Source organism: Rana temporaria, chromosome 1, assembly GCF_905171775.1.
Source record: "Rana temporaria chromosome 1, aRanTem1.1, whole genome shotgun sequence".
Taxonomy (NCBI): Eukaryota; Metazoa; Chordata; class Amphibia; order Anura; family Ranidae; genus Rana; species Rana temporaria.
In genome coordinates this window covers 324489927-324504973 of record NC_053489.1, presented here as the reverse complement: position 1 = coordinate 324504973, position 15047 = coordinate 324489927, and the positions used below count along the sequence as shown (strand labels likewise).

The 15047-nt window shown below is 43.4% G+C and overlaps 1 protein-coding gene across 1 annotated transcript in view; it reads left to right on the top strand.

Moving 5' to 3' along the window:
* The window catches only part of DDX58 (DExD/H-box helicase 58), a 76758-nt gene that overhangs the window by 42448 nt on the left and 19263 nt on the right, over nt 1-15047 (top strand). Inside the window, exons 11-15 of the mRNA XM_040360330.1 lie at nt 5641-5803; nt 5937-6041; nt 11758-11915; nt 12968-13103; nt 14306-14448. Of these exons, the coding sequence (XP_040216264.1) occupies nt 5641-5803; nt 5937-6041; nt 11758-11915; nt 12968-13103; nt 14306-14448 (705 nt within the window). The remainder of the gene's footprint in view (nt 1-5640; nt 5804-5936; nt 6042-11757; nt 11916-12967; nt 13104-14305; nt 14449-15047) is intronic.

Here is a 15047-nt window from a genome sequence, read left to right as displayed (position 1 = left end):
GTTAGACCCTCCACATTCCTCTCCCTCACCTGCACATACTTCCCACTTATATACCGTCCATACTCCTCCCCTATGTCGCTTACCCACAAAAACAGTTCTTTAACATTATACTGAATATCCTCGATGTTACCAGCTCTAGAATGGACACACTTTTGTTAGTTCAACTAAAGGAAATATCAGTTCTCATATTTGTTCCACCCCATTATTAGTACTCATTTAATTTTGTGATTACTACTATGATGTATAGAGGAACATCGGGGATCTCAGCTACTCTAAATATAGCACTTATATAAAAAAGTGGCCCTGAAAATATTTTTTAAATGTTGGCAACTGTGCACTTAGGCACTGCCCAAGGGCCATATAGTAGTGAATAAGTGCAGCGCAAAAAAATAAATTAAATTAAACAATAATATGAAAAATATATGAAACAATAATATGAAACAATAATAATTGGCCAGTGAAATAAATGTCCAAGTGTCCAAAACAATCCTTAAATAAGTGTGAAACACACACTGAAATCCAACAGGAGTGAGAGTGAAGAGGAAGCACCAAAGAATTCCACCACCGCAGATAAGATGGACTCTCACCTCATTGCTTCGACCCAAAAGAGTCACAAAGCATGTCAGCAAAAACCCTCAGTCAGATCCAGCCTCCATACGGAACCACCATACCACAGGGATATCAGCAGGCCACCATATATAAAAGATACACAAAAGAAAATCTAGTGCTCTCTGTATACTGGTTTTATTGAAGGAAAGGTAAAAAGGAATGGCACTCACATTTAAAAACACTCGCAGAGCCGCATCCATGAATGTCATGACCCGGATGTTTTTATTCTGTGAGTCTCTGATTGGCCGCATCAACAAGGGCTCTGATTGGCTGCTGGGCGCACAGGACTACTATATATATTTGGCCATTGGGGACGTCGAGTGTACTCGCTCCACCTGACGCTGATGAAGTCCCGCCCCCGGGACGTAACGCGTACGTAAGGGGAGGAGCTACGCAAGACGTCACCCCGATCATCGTTGCTGAGATCTCTACTGTTACAGCATACACTCGGCTCTGCGAGTGTTTTTAAATGTGAGTGCCATTCCTTTTTACCTTTCCTTCAATAAAACCAGTATACAGAGAGCACTAGATTTTCTTTTGTGTATCTTTTATATATGGTGGCCTGCTGATATCCCTGTGGTATGGTGGTTCCGTATGGAGGCTGGATCTGACTGAGGGTTTTTGCTGACATGCTTTGTGACTCTTTTGGGTCGAAGCAATGAGGTGAGAGTCCATCTTATCTGCGGTGGTGGAATTCTTTGTGGCTTCCTCTTCACTCTCACTCCTGTTGGATTTCAGTGTGTGTTTCACACTTATTTAAGGATTGTTTTGGACACTTGGACATTTATTTCACTGGCCAATTATTATTGTTTCATATTATTGTTTCATATATTTTTCATATTATTGTTTAATTTAATTTATTTTTTTGCGCTGCACTTATTCACTACTATATGCTTTGGGAATTTTTTTGAATTTATCCTCAGTGCTGGCTTGCATACTTGTATTGTATTTTAGTTTAATCTTTATATCCCAGCGCTGAATTTTTCACTTTTTGATATACTGCCCAAGGGCCACCGTCCATCGGGTCAGTAGGGGGCCCCATGAGAGGCTCCTGGGATCCTGTGATAATAAAGCGGTAGTAAACTTTCCTGACATTACTACTTTTTAGAGGCCCTGGGGTAGGTTATGCCACAATGTACAAGTGTGCACAGCATATTAGCACATTAGTGTACACTTACATTTTCAGACTGAGCCCTCCAGTGCTGCGATGAATCAGGCGGGGCCTGGACACTTCCATCTTCACCTGGTCTTCCTTCTGGGTTCTATGCCTTTGGTCACTTGCCTTGGCTGGGCTGCGTTCATGTCATTCCCACGCATTTATTTATTATTTATTACACCCCATTCACACCTCCGCGACAAAACGCCCGACGCCGGCCGCTCGTGCCGCTGGAGGGGAGAATTCCCATTGCTGTCTATGAGATGGTTCACATCTCATAGACGCCGTACACCTGCGGCATGAAAAAAAGTCCCGGACCCTTTTTTTCAGGCGGCATTGGCGTTCGGCCATACAAAGCAATAGGAAGGATTTGTAAAAAAAAAAGTTACACTATTCGCGGCAAAATACGCCGCGTACGCGGCGTTAATTGTCGCGGAGGTGTGAATGCAGCCTAAAAGGCCCCACCAAAATCCTCAGCACCAGGCCCATGATGTTCTTAATCTGGCCCTGGTTAAAGGTAAAGTAGGAAAAATGAAATTTTTAGAGACGTCTTCCTTTTTTTCCTGCCTCTTAATGCTCCTCAGTGTTGTCCTATGTGTCCATGCACACATGGGCAGAAAAAACCCCCCACTGTAAGCACATTCAAGAGCAACAGCATTTTGGCTTTCTGCAGCACCTGAAAGCGTTTTCAAAAGCACTGCTTTTTGGTGCGTTTTTTTTCTTTTCAATGTTTTTTTTATTACAGTCTTAATGATTTTTATTTTTAACATACAATGTACACTATACTCTGAAGGTGGTACAATATGTGTATCTCAATTAATATCTGAAAGAAATACAAATTAACTGAATGTAATACAGCAATTAGAATAAAGGCAACAGACAAGTTGCCAAACACTACTAGAAATTGCCACAAAATAAAAAATTGGCCTGTATAAACAATGAGCATCCTTAACATATACAAACAATGAAAATCCAAGACTTGGGTATAAAGGAAAGGAAAATAATAGCAATATAAATACTAGAAAACTTCAGCAAAGTTTCAATGTCACCTGGAATCATAGATAGACTAGGACCATCTATAGATCAATACCATCCCTTGTGCTCTATAAAAGAAGGACATTTTCTAATCAGAAATACGGGCTGCATACCAATTAGACCACTGTGAATGCAAACATAGTTTCATAGGTACAATGTGGTTGAACTAACCTAACAATATCCAATATGGTTGGGATAGTGGAGGATTTCCATTATCTAGCAATGCTTAGCCTAGCTGCTAGTAAAAATGTGTTGTTATGGTTCTCAAGGCAGGAGAAACATCTTCTATTCCAAAATTGAGAAAAGCTGATATAAGAGGTCTTCAAGTTTTTTTCCCAGAACAGAATGCGTGGGGGTTTGACAAAGTCCTGTTTCCCCTTGAGAATCCTATAAAACAAGGAAACCCCCCCCCCCATATGCTTGAGACCTGGTTTAAAGTGTTGGCCAATCCTCCACAGGAATTTACATGCCATCCTATTTTCCTAATGGAGATAGGATGAGATACGGAGGTAATTATAGAACTCTCTGCAATTAGAAATTACCTTCCTCGTAAAGTAGGTGATGTTTTAAGGGTGTTAACGTTATAGAGATCTCCTAATGGTAGTAATACTGTGTGCCTTCCACTTGCCCAGTTGCAAATCAGGTAGGAGGGCAAAGAGTACAGTGATGGGAATTTGGAGGTCAGTATAAAGGGAGGCATTGAAAATTGTGGCACACAATGTGTGCCAGGCTGAGGCTTTCAAAGTGGTGCGTGTCGTTTGGGATAAGTTAGTCAATATAGAATGCAGATTGCTAGAAGTGTGATGTTATGCAAGTAAATCTCTGCCTAGTTCTGAAGCTCATTCTAATTTACACCATAAGTACTCCAAAATCCAATCTCTGGTCTCAGCTAAGAGAGCAGCAAAGTTATAATCCTATAGGTCTGTATGGTTTGGATCACCTGTGAATCTGTGTTTGATTAACTTACTAAATGCACAGCATGCTTTCCTACCCTGCCATAAGAAGCTGTTCAAGAGTGATTATGTCTTGGCTACTGGGATAGGAACTGTTCTAAAGACATAAAGTAATTGTGTAAGAAGTTGAATCTTAAATGCAGCCAGTCGACCTGATCAAGACAGTTCATACCTAGATACATGTAAGAAATTTGCTTTAAGCTTGTCCACAAGCGGTAGATAATTTGCTGCAAAGAGTAAGTCTGTTTCCTGGATGCCTCTTATTTTAATATTAATGCGTCTAGATCTGTCCTCCAAGTCAGCTCACTTTACTTTGAACCACTGGTGCTGTTGCTTGCTGGCATCATGGTCATGGGCAAGAGCATTTATCGTGGTAGCAAACCCCTCCACATGATTAATTCTATCCCCTATAGCTGTAAGCTCAGTGCTAAACTTCTGCATATATGACAGCATGTCTGATTGTAATGTGCTCTACAGAGAGATACGTATATCTTTCAGTGTCCTTATAACACAGGCTGGTTATTGGTGAGGAAAGAGTTAATGGAATCAGGGAGCTCCCTAAAGGAGTTCTGAGAATCATGGTTAGAGCTCACCTCTGAATGTTGTTGTCTGTAATCATCCATGCGGAATCTTGCTTTTTCTGGGCTGTCAAAGTGTCACGGTCTGGAGTCAGGCTCAGAGGCCAGTAGCTATAGCAGCAGAACAGGTCACCCTGGCTGATGACACGGGGTCACCTGAGGTGCGGAATCTAAGCGCTAACCGGTATTCACCAGAGCTTCTGAAGGTGAAGATGGATTTTGCTGCGTGTTAGCGCCAGGTCGCGGTCCTCAGGATTGCCCCACCAGGAGGTGAGAAAGCCGGGGTACAATAGCAGATAAGCAGGTAAGGATCAAACAGAAGCGTAGTCGATAACAAGCCAAGGGGTCGGTAATGAGTATTTGTAGGTTGGGATCAGGCAGAAGCGTAGTCGATAACAAGCCAAGTGGTCGGTAACGAGCAGTAGCAAATATGGACGGCAGCAGGGAAGACAGGAGCGAGATACAGGCTGGAGATAGCACAATATTCTGGCAAGGAGGAAGTGCAGAGACATGGCTTATATCAGGAAGTTTGTGGGAGGAGCAAGGGGTTCAAGGTTCAAGACAATCAAGACACAAGGCAGGAATGTTCAATGGATCAGATGGGTTTGTCCAGCAGATCAGACAGGGAGCTGTCCAGCATCCCAGATAGCTCAGTGAGAAGGTTCACTGCCAGACACAGCTGAGGTCCCAGGTTCAAATCCAGGTCCTGACACAAAGTGGTGTCACAGGCTGGGAGTTTGTATATGTCTGTGTGGAACTGCCATGAGCCTGTCTGCCCACATGTGGAGTAGAACGTGAGACTGCTGAGGTAGAGGAGCTGGCACCATCTTGCCCATGCCGCCGCTGTGGCTGGGAGAAGAATGGGTTAGCTTTTGAGGCCAATGATCTTACTTCCCCTTGTGGGTAATGTCGCCAGATATGTGGAGAGGTAAACCACTACAAATGGAGCCAATTTATGTGCCCTGGGAGGGCGACATAGGTTACCAAGTCCCCGTGTCTGCTGGAGCTCTGGGATCAGCCATCCATCTTGGCCGAAGGCAAGCCACTCCCTTTTGGTGCATTTTTGATGTTGCTTTTATCCTGCCAGGGGAAATGTGTTTAGAATAGATGGAGAAACGCCCAGTGTGCATGAGGCCTAAACGTTGCCAGTTTCAGAGTCTGGTGTTTTAAGAAAGGGGACTAAGGTTGCTTGAAAAATACAGTGATTTGTTAAAAGTCGCAGCATTCCCTGTTGTGTCAGCTGTAGATTAAGAATTCACTTTCATAAAATACACGCATTGACTTGTAACAATTTGTATTTTACATGCAGATCGTTGGTTTAACAGCTTCAGTGGGCACTGGAAAGTCCCGTTGTGCTGCAGAAGCTGTGGAATACATCAGTAAACTTTGCTCCAGTCTGGACATTGAATGCATCTCTACGGTTAAAGAAAGTTTGGAAGAGCTGCGCAAAGTGGTGTACAAACCGGAGAAATGTCAGTACTTAACAGGACAACTGTATCTTTTTGGACAGCTGTATATAAAAAATACTGTACATCTGCATGTCTTCCAAGTAACCTCCATAACTACTGTTTCCTCTTTTTTTTTTTTATCATAACTTTTCGACAGTTGTTCATGAAGCACGTTGTCGTATGGATGATCCATTTGCTAAGATCATGTCTGAAATCATGACGGAAATTGAGCAGATGGCTAAATCAGTTTACCCGAACTTAGGTAGGTGTGATGTACAGTTTGCGAAATTATAACTGTTAATGTATAAATTAGACTGTTATAAGTGTACATACCTCAGTGACATAAAGATAAGCGGTTGAATACTATAACTTCTGTTTGTTGAAGGAAAAGTTAACTTGCTATTTAAAGGAAACATACACTGAAAGAAATGTGTGGACTGCCATTGTTGACTGACCTGAAAATGTTGGCTTTGGCTTAATACTTTTGGTGATACTAACCTGGACAAGCATGCAACAACAATGGTTAAGGCAGAAAACCTGATTTGCATACCTGTGTAGCGCCACCCCCTAAAGGAGCCGCTTAGTAAATTTGGGTCCTCTGTTCTGCTCCTTGACTGCCAGAACAAGCTCAGCCCCTCTGACGCACATGGTTGAATTGAAATGGCTACAAACACAAACAAGGACACAAGTGGAAAATACCTTTTTATCCTGGCTGTGGATTATTATCAGTGAATAGACAGACACCCGAAGGAATAAACACACACTTTTGCTAGACGATTATTCTGTTTCTAAAGAAGTCAAAATAGCAAGCGTATAATCACAGAAAGGTCAATGTTTGTAGTACGCAAAAGCAAACTACATATTGGAAATAAACAATACAACACTTACATACAACTCCACTTTAAGTAGACCCATCTGTCCTGCAGGACTAAAAGCTTAAACGTTCACTCTCTTACTGAGATGTTTCTTTCCCAAGTGAGCAGAGAAGAAAAGCACAAGGGATAACAAACATAAAATATAGGAATGACTCTTCTGCCGGCTTGATAGGGCCCTTACATTGGTGCACAGGAGAGGTATATAGCTAGATTCAGTAAGAGTGCCGCATCTTTAAGGCGGCGTAGCGTATCGTATTTACGCTACGCCGCCATAAGTTAGATAGGCAAGTACTGTATTCACAAAGTACTTGCCTCCTAACTTACGGCGGCGTAGCGTAAATGTGGCCGGCGTAAGCGCGCCTAATTCAAATGAGGATGGGGGGCGTGTTTTATGTTAATTACTCGTGACCCGACGTGATTGACGTTTTTTTACGAACGGCGCATGCGCTGTCCGTGTACATTTCCCAGTGTGCATTGTGCCAAAGTACGCCGCAAGGACGTATTGGTTTCGACGTGGACGTAAATTACGTCCAGCCCTATTCACGACTTGCGCAAATGACGTAAAATTTTCAAATTTCGACGCGGGAACGACGGCCATACTTAACATTGACTAGTCCAGCTATTTGATGGAATAACTTTACGCCTGAAAATGCCTTACGTAAACGGCGTATCTTTACTGCGACGGGCGCACGTACGTTCGTGAATAGGCGTATCTAGTGATTTACATATTCTACGCCAAACTCAATGGAAGCGCCACCTAGCGGCCAGCCTAAATATTGCACCCTAAGATACGACGGCACAGGCTGTCATATCTTAGCTAGGTTTAAGTGTATCTCAGTTTGAGAATACACTTAAAACTTAGGACGGCGCACATTCCGAGTTAGGTCAGCGTATCTACTGATACGCCGGCCTAACTCTTTCTGAATCTAGCTAATAGTGTCTTTTGGATGAGAAGTGCCACTTCCTCAAAGATCGTGAAATTGCGAGTAGAGTCCTCCTTTAGGAAATGGTGACAAACTTAGGCGGTCACTCTAACATCAACAGATGATGATAGAGAGGGGTTAAACTGGTAAGGGGATGGGACTGAATTTGGCAGCAATATGTCCCTTTTAAGTGCAGAACTGAATTTGCAAAAACGTTTTTTCTTCTTGGGATAGAATAGGCCTGTATTGGAATTTATTCATAATTCCTGCCTACCAGGGAGACAGAAAGCGTTAGTGCAAATATCCTATGCGCAGTGAATCAATGAGCATTAACAGAGGTAGGCTGCAACACTGAAAGCCCTATACACCCTGTTCCAAATTATTATGCCAATGATATTTTTCTCATTTACCTAAATAATTGATGTAAACTAGGGTTGTCCCGATACCACTTTTTAAGGACTGAGTACAAGTACCGATACTTTTTTTCAAGTACTCGCCGATACCGAATACCGATACTTTTTTTTAAATGTGTCCCCAAATGCAGCCATGTTCCCCCACAGATGCAGCCATGTTCCCCCACAGATGCAGCCATGTCCCCCCCATATGCAGCCATGTCCCCCCATATGCAGCCATGTCCCCCCATATCCAGCCATGTCCCCCCATATCCAGCCATGTCCCCCCCATATCCAGCCATGTCCCCCCCCATATCCAGCCATGTCCCCCCCCCCCCATATCCAGCCAGGTCCTCCCCATGTCCCCCCATATGCAGCCATGTCCCCCCCATATGCAGCCATGTCCCCCCATATGCAGCCAATCCATGTACCCCCCATATGCAGCCAATCCATGTCCCCCTCATATGCAGCCATGTCCCCCCCATATCCAGCCATGCCCCCCCTATATGCAGCCAATCCATGTCCTCCCATATGCAGCCATGTCCCCCCCATATGCAGCCATGTCCCCCCCCCCCATATGCAGCCAATCCATGTCCCCCCCATATGCAGCCATGTCCCCCCATATGCAGCCAATCCATGTCCCCCGCCATATCCAGCCATGACCCCCCCATATATGCAGCCATGTCCCCCTTACCTGCATGCTGCTGCGCTGCCGCGCCGCCTCTTGGTTAATACGGGCGGGGAAAATTACAGCTTTCATTTGAATAGCTGTAGTGATTCGCGCCGCGTATAGACACTCCCCCTTGCTCGGGATTGGACAGTTCACCCGAGCAAGGGGGAGTGTCTATACGCGGCGCGGCGGGAAACACTACAGCTATTCAAATGAAAGCTGTAATGTTCCCCGCCCGTATTAACCAAGCGGGGATGCGCCATAGCAGCGTCGGCGGTAGCGTCGGCGGGGGGGGGGGGCGAGTATTGGATCTGGCATCGGGGGCATTTGCGGGAGTACAAGTACTCCCGCAAATACTCGGAATCGGTCACGATACCGATACTAGTATCGGTATCGGGACAACCCTAATGTAAACAACAGTCAGCATAATTCTCGTGTTATCAACTATTAAGAGTACAATTCAAATTTTATTGAACAAACTTCCTAAAGATAAGAGTTTTTTTTTTCCAAAATAAAAAAACTTACAATGGACTGTTCCAAATTATTACGCACAGTAATTTTCAAAACACGTTATAGGTTGTAAAGAACAGAAAATTTAAATTTTTTGTGTTTGCAGCATATTTACTGAAATCAAAAGCTATTTCAATCAAACTCTGAACAACATTTTAACTTTTTAAACATTTGAACAGGTTATGTTACTGTAACAGAATGGCCCGGGACACCCAGAGACTTTTAAAGGATGTGGGGTACTCCTGTGCCAGCGTCACTAATGACTCTTGGGTCTAGGGTCATCCTGTGTCCCTTTTGGGCATGAGGTGACTGAGAAATGGTAATTATAAATTACATGAGATGGGAATATAATAAACTGTGGTGACCGTTACAGTTACATTTTAACATAGGACCCCTTATTTGATAGCAGCTTCACAAGTCTTGCATCCATTGAACTTGTGAGTTTTTTGGACAGTTTCTGCTTGAATTTGTTTGCAAGATGTCAGAATAGCCTCCCAGAGCTGCTGTTTGGATGTAAACTGCCTCCCACCCTCATAGATCTTTTGCTTGAGGATGCTCCAAAGGTTCTCAATAGGATTGAGGTCAGGGGAGGATGGAGGCCACACCATGACTTTCTCTCCTTTTATCCCCATAGCAGCCATCGATGCAGAGGTATTCTTTGCAGCATGAGATGGTGCATTGTCAGGCATGAAGATGATTTTATTACAGAAAGCATAGTTCTTCCTTCTGTACCAGGGAAGGCAGTCAGTCAGGAGCTCCACATACTTTGTAGAAGTCATCCTTCCCATGATTCTGGCCCAAAACATGACTCCACCATTGCCTTGCTGATGTTGCAGCCTTGTTGGAACAGGGTGGCCGTCCAGCAACCATCCACTACTCCATCCATATGGACCATCCAGGGTTGCACAGCATTTATCAGTGAACAGGACTGTTTGAAAATTAATCTTCATGTATTTTTCTGCCCAATGCACCTGTTTCTACTTGTGAGCATTGGTTTGTGGTGGCTGAATGGAAGGTTTATGCACAGTTGCAAGACTCTGGAGGACTCTACACCTTGATATCCGTGGGACTCCAGAGGCACCAGCAGCTTCAAATATCTGTTTGCTGCTATGTAATGGTGTTTTAGCAGCTGCTCTCTTGATCCGATGCATGGATCTGGCAGAAATCTTCCTCAATGTGCCTTTATCTGCACAAAACCTGCCTGTGCTCTGAATCAGCCACAAATCTCTTAATAGTGCGATGATCACGCTTACGTTTTTGTGAAATATCTAATGTTTTCCTACCACGTCCAAGGCATTGAACTATTTCACTCTTTTCGGCACCAGAGAGATACTTTTTCTTCCCCATATTGCTTGAAAATAGTGCTCTGCTTAATAATGTGGAACACCCTCCTTTAGTAGTTTTTCCTTTAATTGGGCTTACCTGGCAATCTAATTATCACCAGTGTTAAATTGAAAAACAAAATATTTAATCTTTGTGACACTGAAATAGAATTTGCATAATAATTTGGAACAGGGTGTAGAGTCTGTGTGGCGATCTGTACTGTAAAAAATTCTGAACAATTGGCAACAACAAATAACTTAGGTATGGGTTAGGAACACTCTCACCCGGTCTTCCAACGTAGAAAGTTGAAGACAGAATTATTATTTATTTAACATTTCCTTGGCGCCGGTGACATCTTTTCTACACAACATATAAGGTTGTCTTGCCTCTCAGCAGGCTCATGATTTTAAGCTGGACTCTCCTACTTTGCTCTCTAGCTTGATTCAAGCCGATCTGGATCCTCCAGAATTCTCCCTCTCCCCCTCCCTCCCTGAGATGCCGCTGGGCTGTGTGGCTTTTCCTTTGATGGTGTCCCCCAGCATAGTCCTCTCTCCAATCTGCCCATGGTTGCCCTCGTCGGCATGTTTCTGCCTCCTTTTCTGCCTCTGTTTCCGGGCTCAAAGCTCTCTCTCCTTAGCATGCTGGGGGCTTCTGTTTTCTAAGCCACTCTTACCTGGGGCTACTTGTCTTCTGTGACTACATGTCCCAACACCCTCTTCTCTGCCTCCCTTAATTGGTCCCTTGCCACAGCCAATGAGGAAGCAAGGGGAAGAACAGAGTGGGGGCGTTGATCCCGGGAACAGTGAAGAGCCTGCAGCCATTCTCCCCTGCTACGGCTCAAGTCCACTCTCCTGTTTCTCCCCACTAATGGGGAGAAGGAACGAGTGGCTCTGTCTGATTCCGGTTACTCAATCCTTCCCCCCCCCCGCCCTGTCATTCCACTTGGTGGTAAGGGGGGGGGAGAAGGCTGCAGAGAGCATGTGTGTGTGTGTGTGTGTGTGTGTGTGTGTGTGTGGGGGGGGGGGGGGGCGTCAGCCTCAGACTACACACTACACTTGTTATAGGTATGTGACTCAGAAAGTACTGAAGACATTGGATAAGCATAACAGGAGAGGTCGCTAACTGTAAATCTCTTACTAAATAATGGCTGTTATATTCCTATCTGAATCCATCTGCAGAGTAAAATACGTTGCATTGCTGTCTGGTTTGCATGATTTCAGTTGTACCTGGTACAGAAAATCATATTAAAATTATATTAATATTAAATGCATTATTGTGGCTTTAGGGGCTATGTCGGACATTCAAAACCGAACAATTGGAACCCAGAAGTATGACAACTGGATTATTGACATTCAGAAGAAATGCCGTTTGTTGCAGCTGGAAGATAAAATGGAGGAGAGTCGTCTGTGTAGTGCTCTGTTCACATATACTGAACATTTACGGGTATGCAACTTCCGCCATCTGATCTGATCCTGTCTGCCAAATACAGATGGATGGTGTTCCTATTCCCCAGATTGTATGGCATCATATGGAATCAGACATGCAGTCCGTTTCCATTCGATTGCGCCATAGAGGAGAGCAGGCTGTGTCCGTGTCCGCTCTGCATAGCGGACACGGACCTGTCATGTGCCCGCTCAGCAGAGAAATCCCCCACTGAGCAAGCGGTTTCCGCTTTGCGGAGGCGCCCATGTGAAATGGGCCTAAAGATGTTTGTCTTATAGCTAAAACTTTTGTGTTTTTTTATTAGCTTTGGAGAGAGTTGGGAAATAATTTCTCTGGGGTTTATTGCTGTCTGTTACTCTGTTAGAGGATTTTCCCTCATTTCCTATCCAGGTGACGGAGGGTCAGAATGACTGTAAGTGATAGGAAAATCTTTCCAATGGGAACACAAACAACAACAAAACTGATTTATTTTTTATTTTTTTTACAGTGGGAATAGGGCGGTGTCTTCCAGTACTGGTGACACAAGTAACTTCTAATTTTAGTGTCAAATGAATGTCCTATTCCTTCCCATTGTATCAGGATGGGGGGTGGGGGGGAGCTGTGGCCAGGAGCTGTGACCAATCTTGCCACAAGACTAGAGGTCATAACTCATAGTTATTGTGCAAGTGTCCTCTACTACTCCAAGATTAGAAATTAGATTTGAATTTGCAGCTACCTTGAGTTTGTAGACGATCTATCTGTTTCGATATTCACGATGCTGGAGGATTTTCGTGCAGATTCACCTGGCAGGATATTTTAATAATGCATTTAGGCTTTAATGAATTGTGTATTGGCATAATATTGGCTGTATTTGCAATTGATCAGTTCTCTTTTTTTTTTTTTTTGCAAGGACACGTAAAAAACAACCACACACAATACTATTGAAATGTATAAGACTTTTAGAATATAGGGAGGGATCTAATGCTGAATAAACTTTTCAAACCTTTACAGCACCATAATGTTGTTTGGTTAATCTGCTAATATTCCTAAAACTCTTTTCTTCGTTGTAACAGAAATGTAATAATGCACTCATAATTAATGAGGATGCCCGTACCCATGATGCTCTGGATTATTTGCAGAACTTTTATAACAATATAAAGAATGGAACATTTACAGACATTGAACAGAACCTGGTTAAAAAGTTTGAAGGTAAGGAGAACAAAGACCTGCATTATCGTCATGCTCTGGTGGCATACGAACGTTACACAGTGCCTAACTGCACAGCTCTTCTGCACCCTTCTACCAGTACTACAAGGTGTAAATATACCTAACAGCAGGTGGTAGCTTATCAGAATTGGTTCGGTCCCAGAAAGTGTTCTCCTTACCAGTACTGAACAGTGTGGTTTGGCAGGAAAATACCCAATACCAGGCAAGATGGGTGGCTGAGCAGTCTTTTTCCTCTCTGTAGGCACTGATTAGTACAGGCCCTTCAGTAACGGGATGTGAACTGTCTCCCTACTCTCTGCCTAACAGCCTAAGAGGGCACAAGAGTATAGATTACACTGGACAACATGCTGCACTAGGCCAGGGACGTGCAGTCAGGGGATGCCATGAACAAAAGAAAATATAATTATTGAGGATCGTAGCTCAGCAATCTGGAGTCACAGATCCAAAATTTGGGGGTAGCCAAAGTCCTACCCCACCACTGGTCAAAACTTGGGGCTCCTGGCACCTATGGTCATGGAGATATGGGGCTCCTTGCGCAGCCTGTCAAAAGCTTCATACAGCGTGGCCAGTTTAAATGCAAGCTGGCACACGCTGCTTGCAGCAGACTGAGGATGAGCTCACAGTGCCTCTGACTTCTTGTCAGTGGCACTGAGCTCAATGGACAGCTTGGTGCCTTGGAGCGTTATGGTAATGCTACCTTAAAAACAAAATATATAATAATTATTTGTATATTACTTATGGTCAGGGCTTTTTTTCAGGGGGAACTTGGGGGAACTCAGTTCCACCACCTCTGGCTCAGACCCTTTGGTGCCTGCTCACCACAATCACTTGTAAACACAGAAGTCTGGTTTCTGTGTTTACAAGTGCCAGCTCTGCACTCTGTGTGTAACCCCCCTGAACTCTGCACTCTGTATGTAATGCAATCCTGGTATTTAATGCCCCTTTAAGACCCTTCTACTGTTTGTGAAATCTGAACAGGTCGTGGTTGAGTTCCTGCACCTATTTTCTGAGAAAAAAAACTCTGCTTATGGTAATTAACCACTTGCCACTTAGGCCAATTTTGACACTTCTCTCCTATATGTAAAAATCAGCTTGAATGTTACTCAGAACCCCCAAACATTATATATTTTAGCAGACACTCTAGGGAATAACATTTTCTAAACCCATTATATTTTTTTTCACAGTGAAGTTGCCACAACTGTTGGAAATTGCAAAGGATAATGAAAATCCAAAGCTGGAAGAGTTGCAGTTTATCCTATCTGAATCCTATCGGGAAAATCCAGAGACACGCACACTGCTCTTTGTGAATACCAGAGCTTTAGTAGCGGTAATTATTTCTGCAAAAACTAGATGATAATTAACCACTTCAGCCCCGGACCATATTGCTGGTCAATGACCGGGCCACTTTTTGCGATCCGGCACTGCGTCGCTTTAACTGACAATTGCGCGGTCGTGCGACGTGGCTCCCAAACAAAATTGACGTCCTTTTTTTCCCACAAATAGAGCTTTCTTTTGGTGGTATTTGATCACCTCTGCGGTTTTTAGTTTTTGCGCTATAAACAAAAATAGAGTGACAATTTTGAAAGAAAATTATATTTTTTACTTTTTGCTATAATAAATATCCCCCAAAAATATATAAAAAAAAAATTTTTTCCTCAGTTTAGGCCGATACATATTCTTCTACATATTTTTCGTAAAAAAAAATCACAATAAGCGTTTATTGATTGGTTTACGCAAAAGTTATAGCGTTTTCAAAATGGGGGATAGTTTTATGTCATTTTTATTAATATTTTTTTTTATTAGTAATGGCGGCGTTCAGCAATTTTTATCGGTACTCCGACATTATGGCGGACACTTTTGACACATTTTTGGGACCATTGGCATTTTTATAGCGATCAGTGCTATAAAAATGCATTGATTACTATA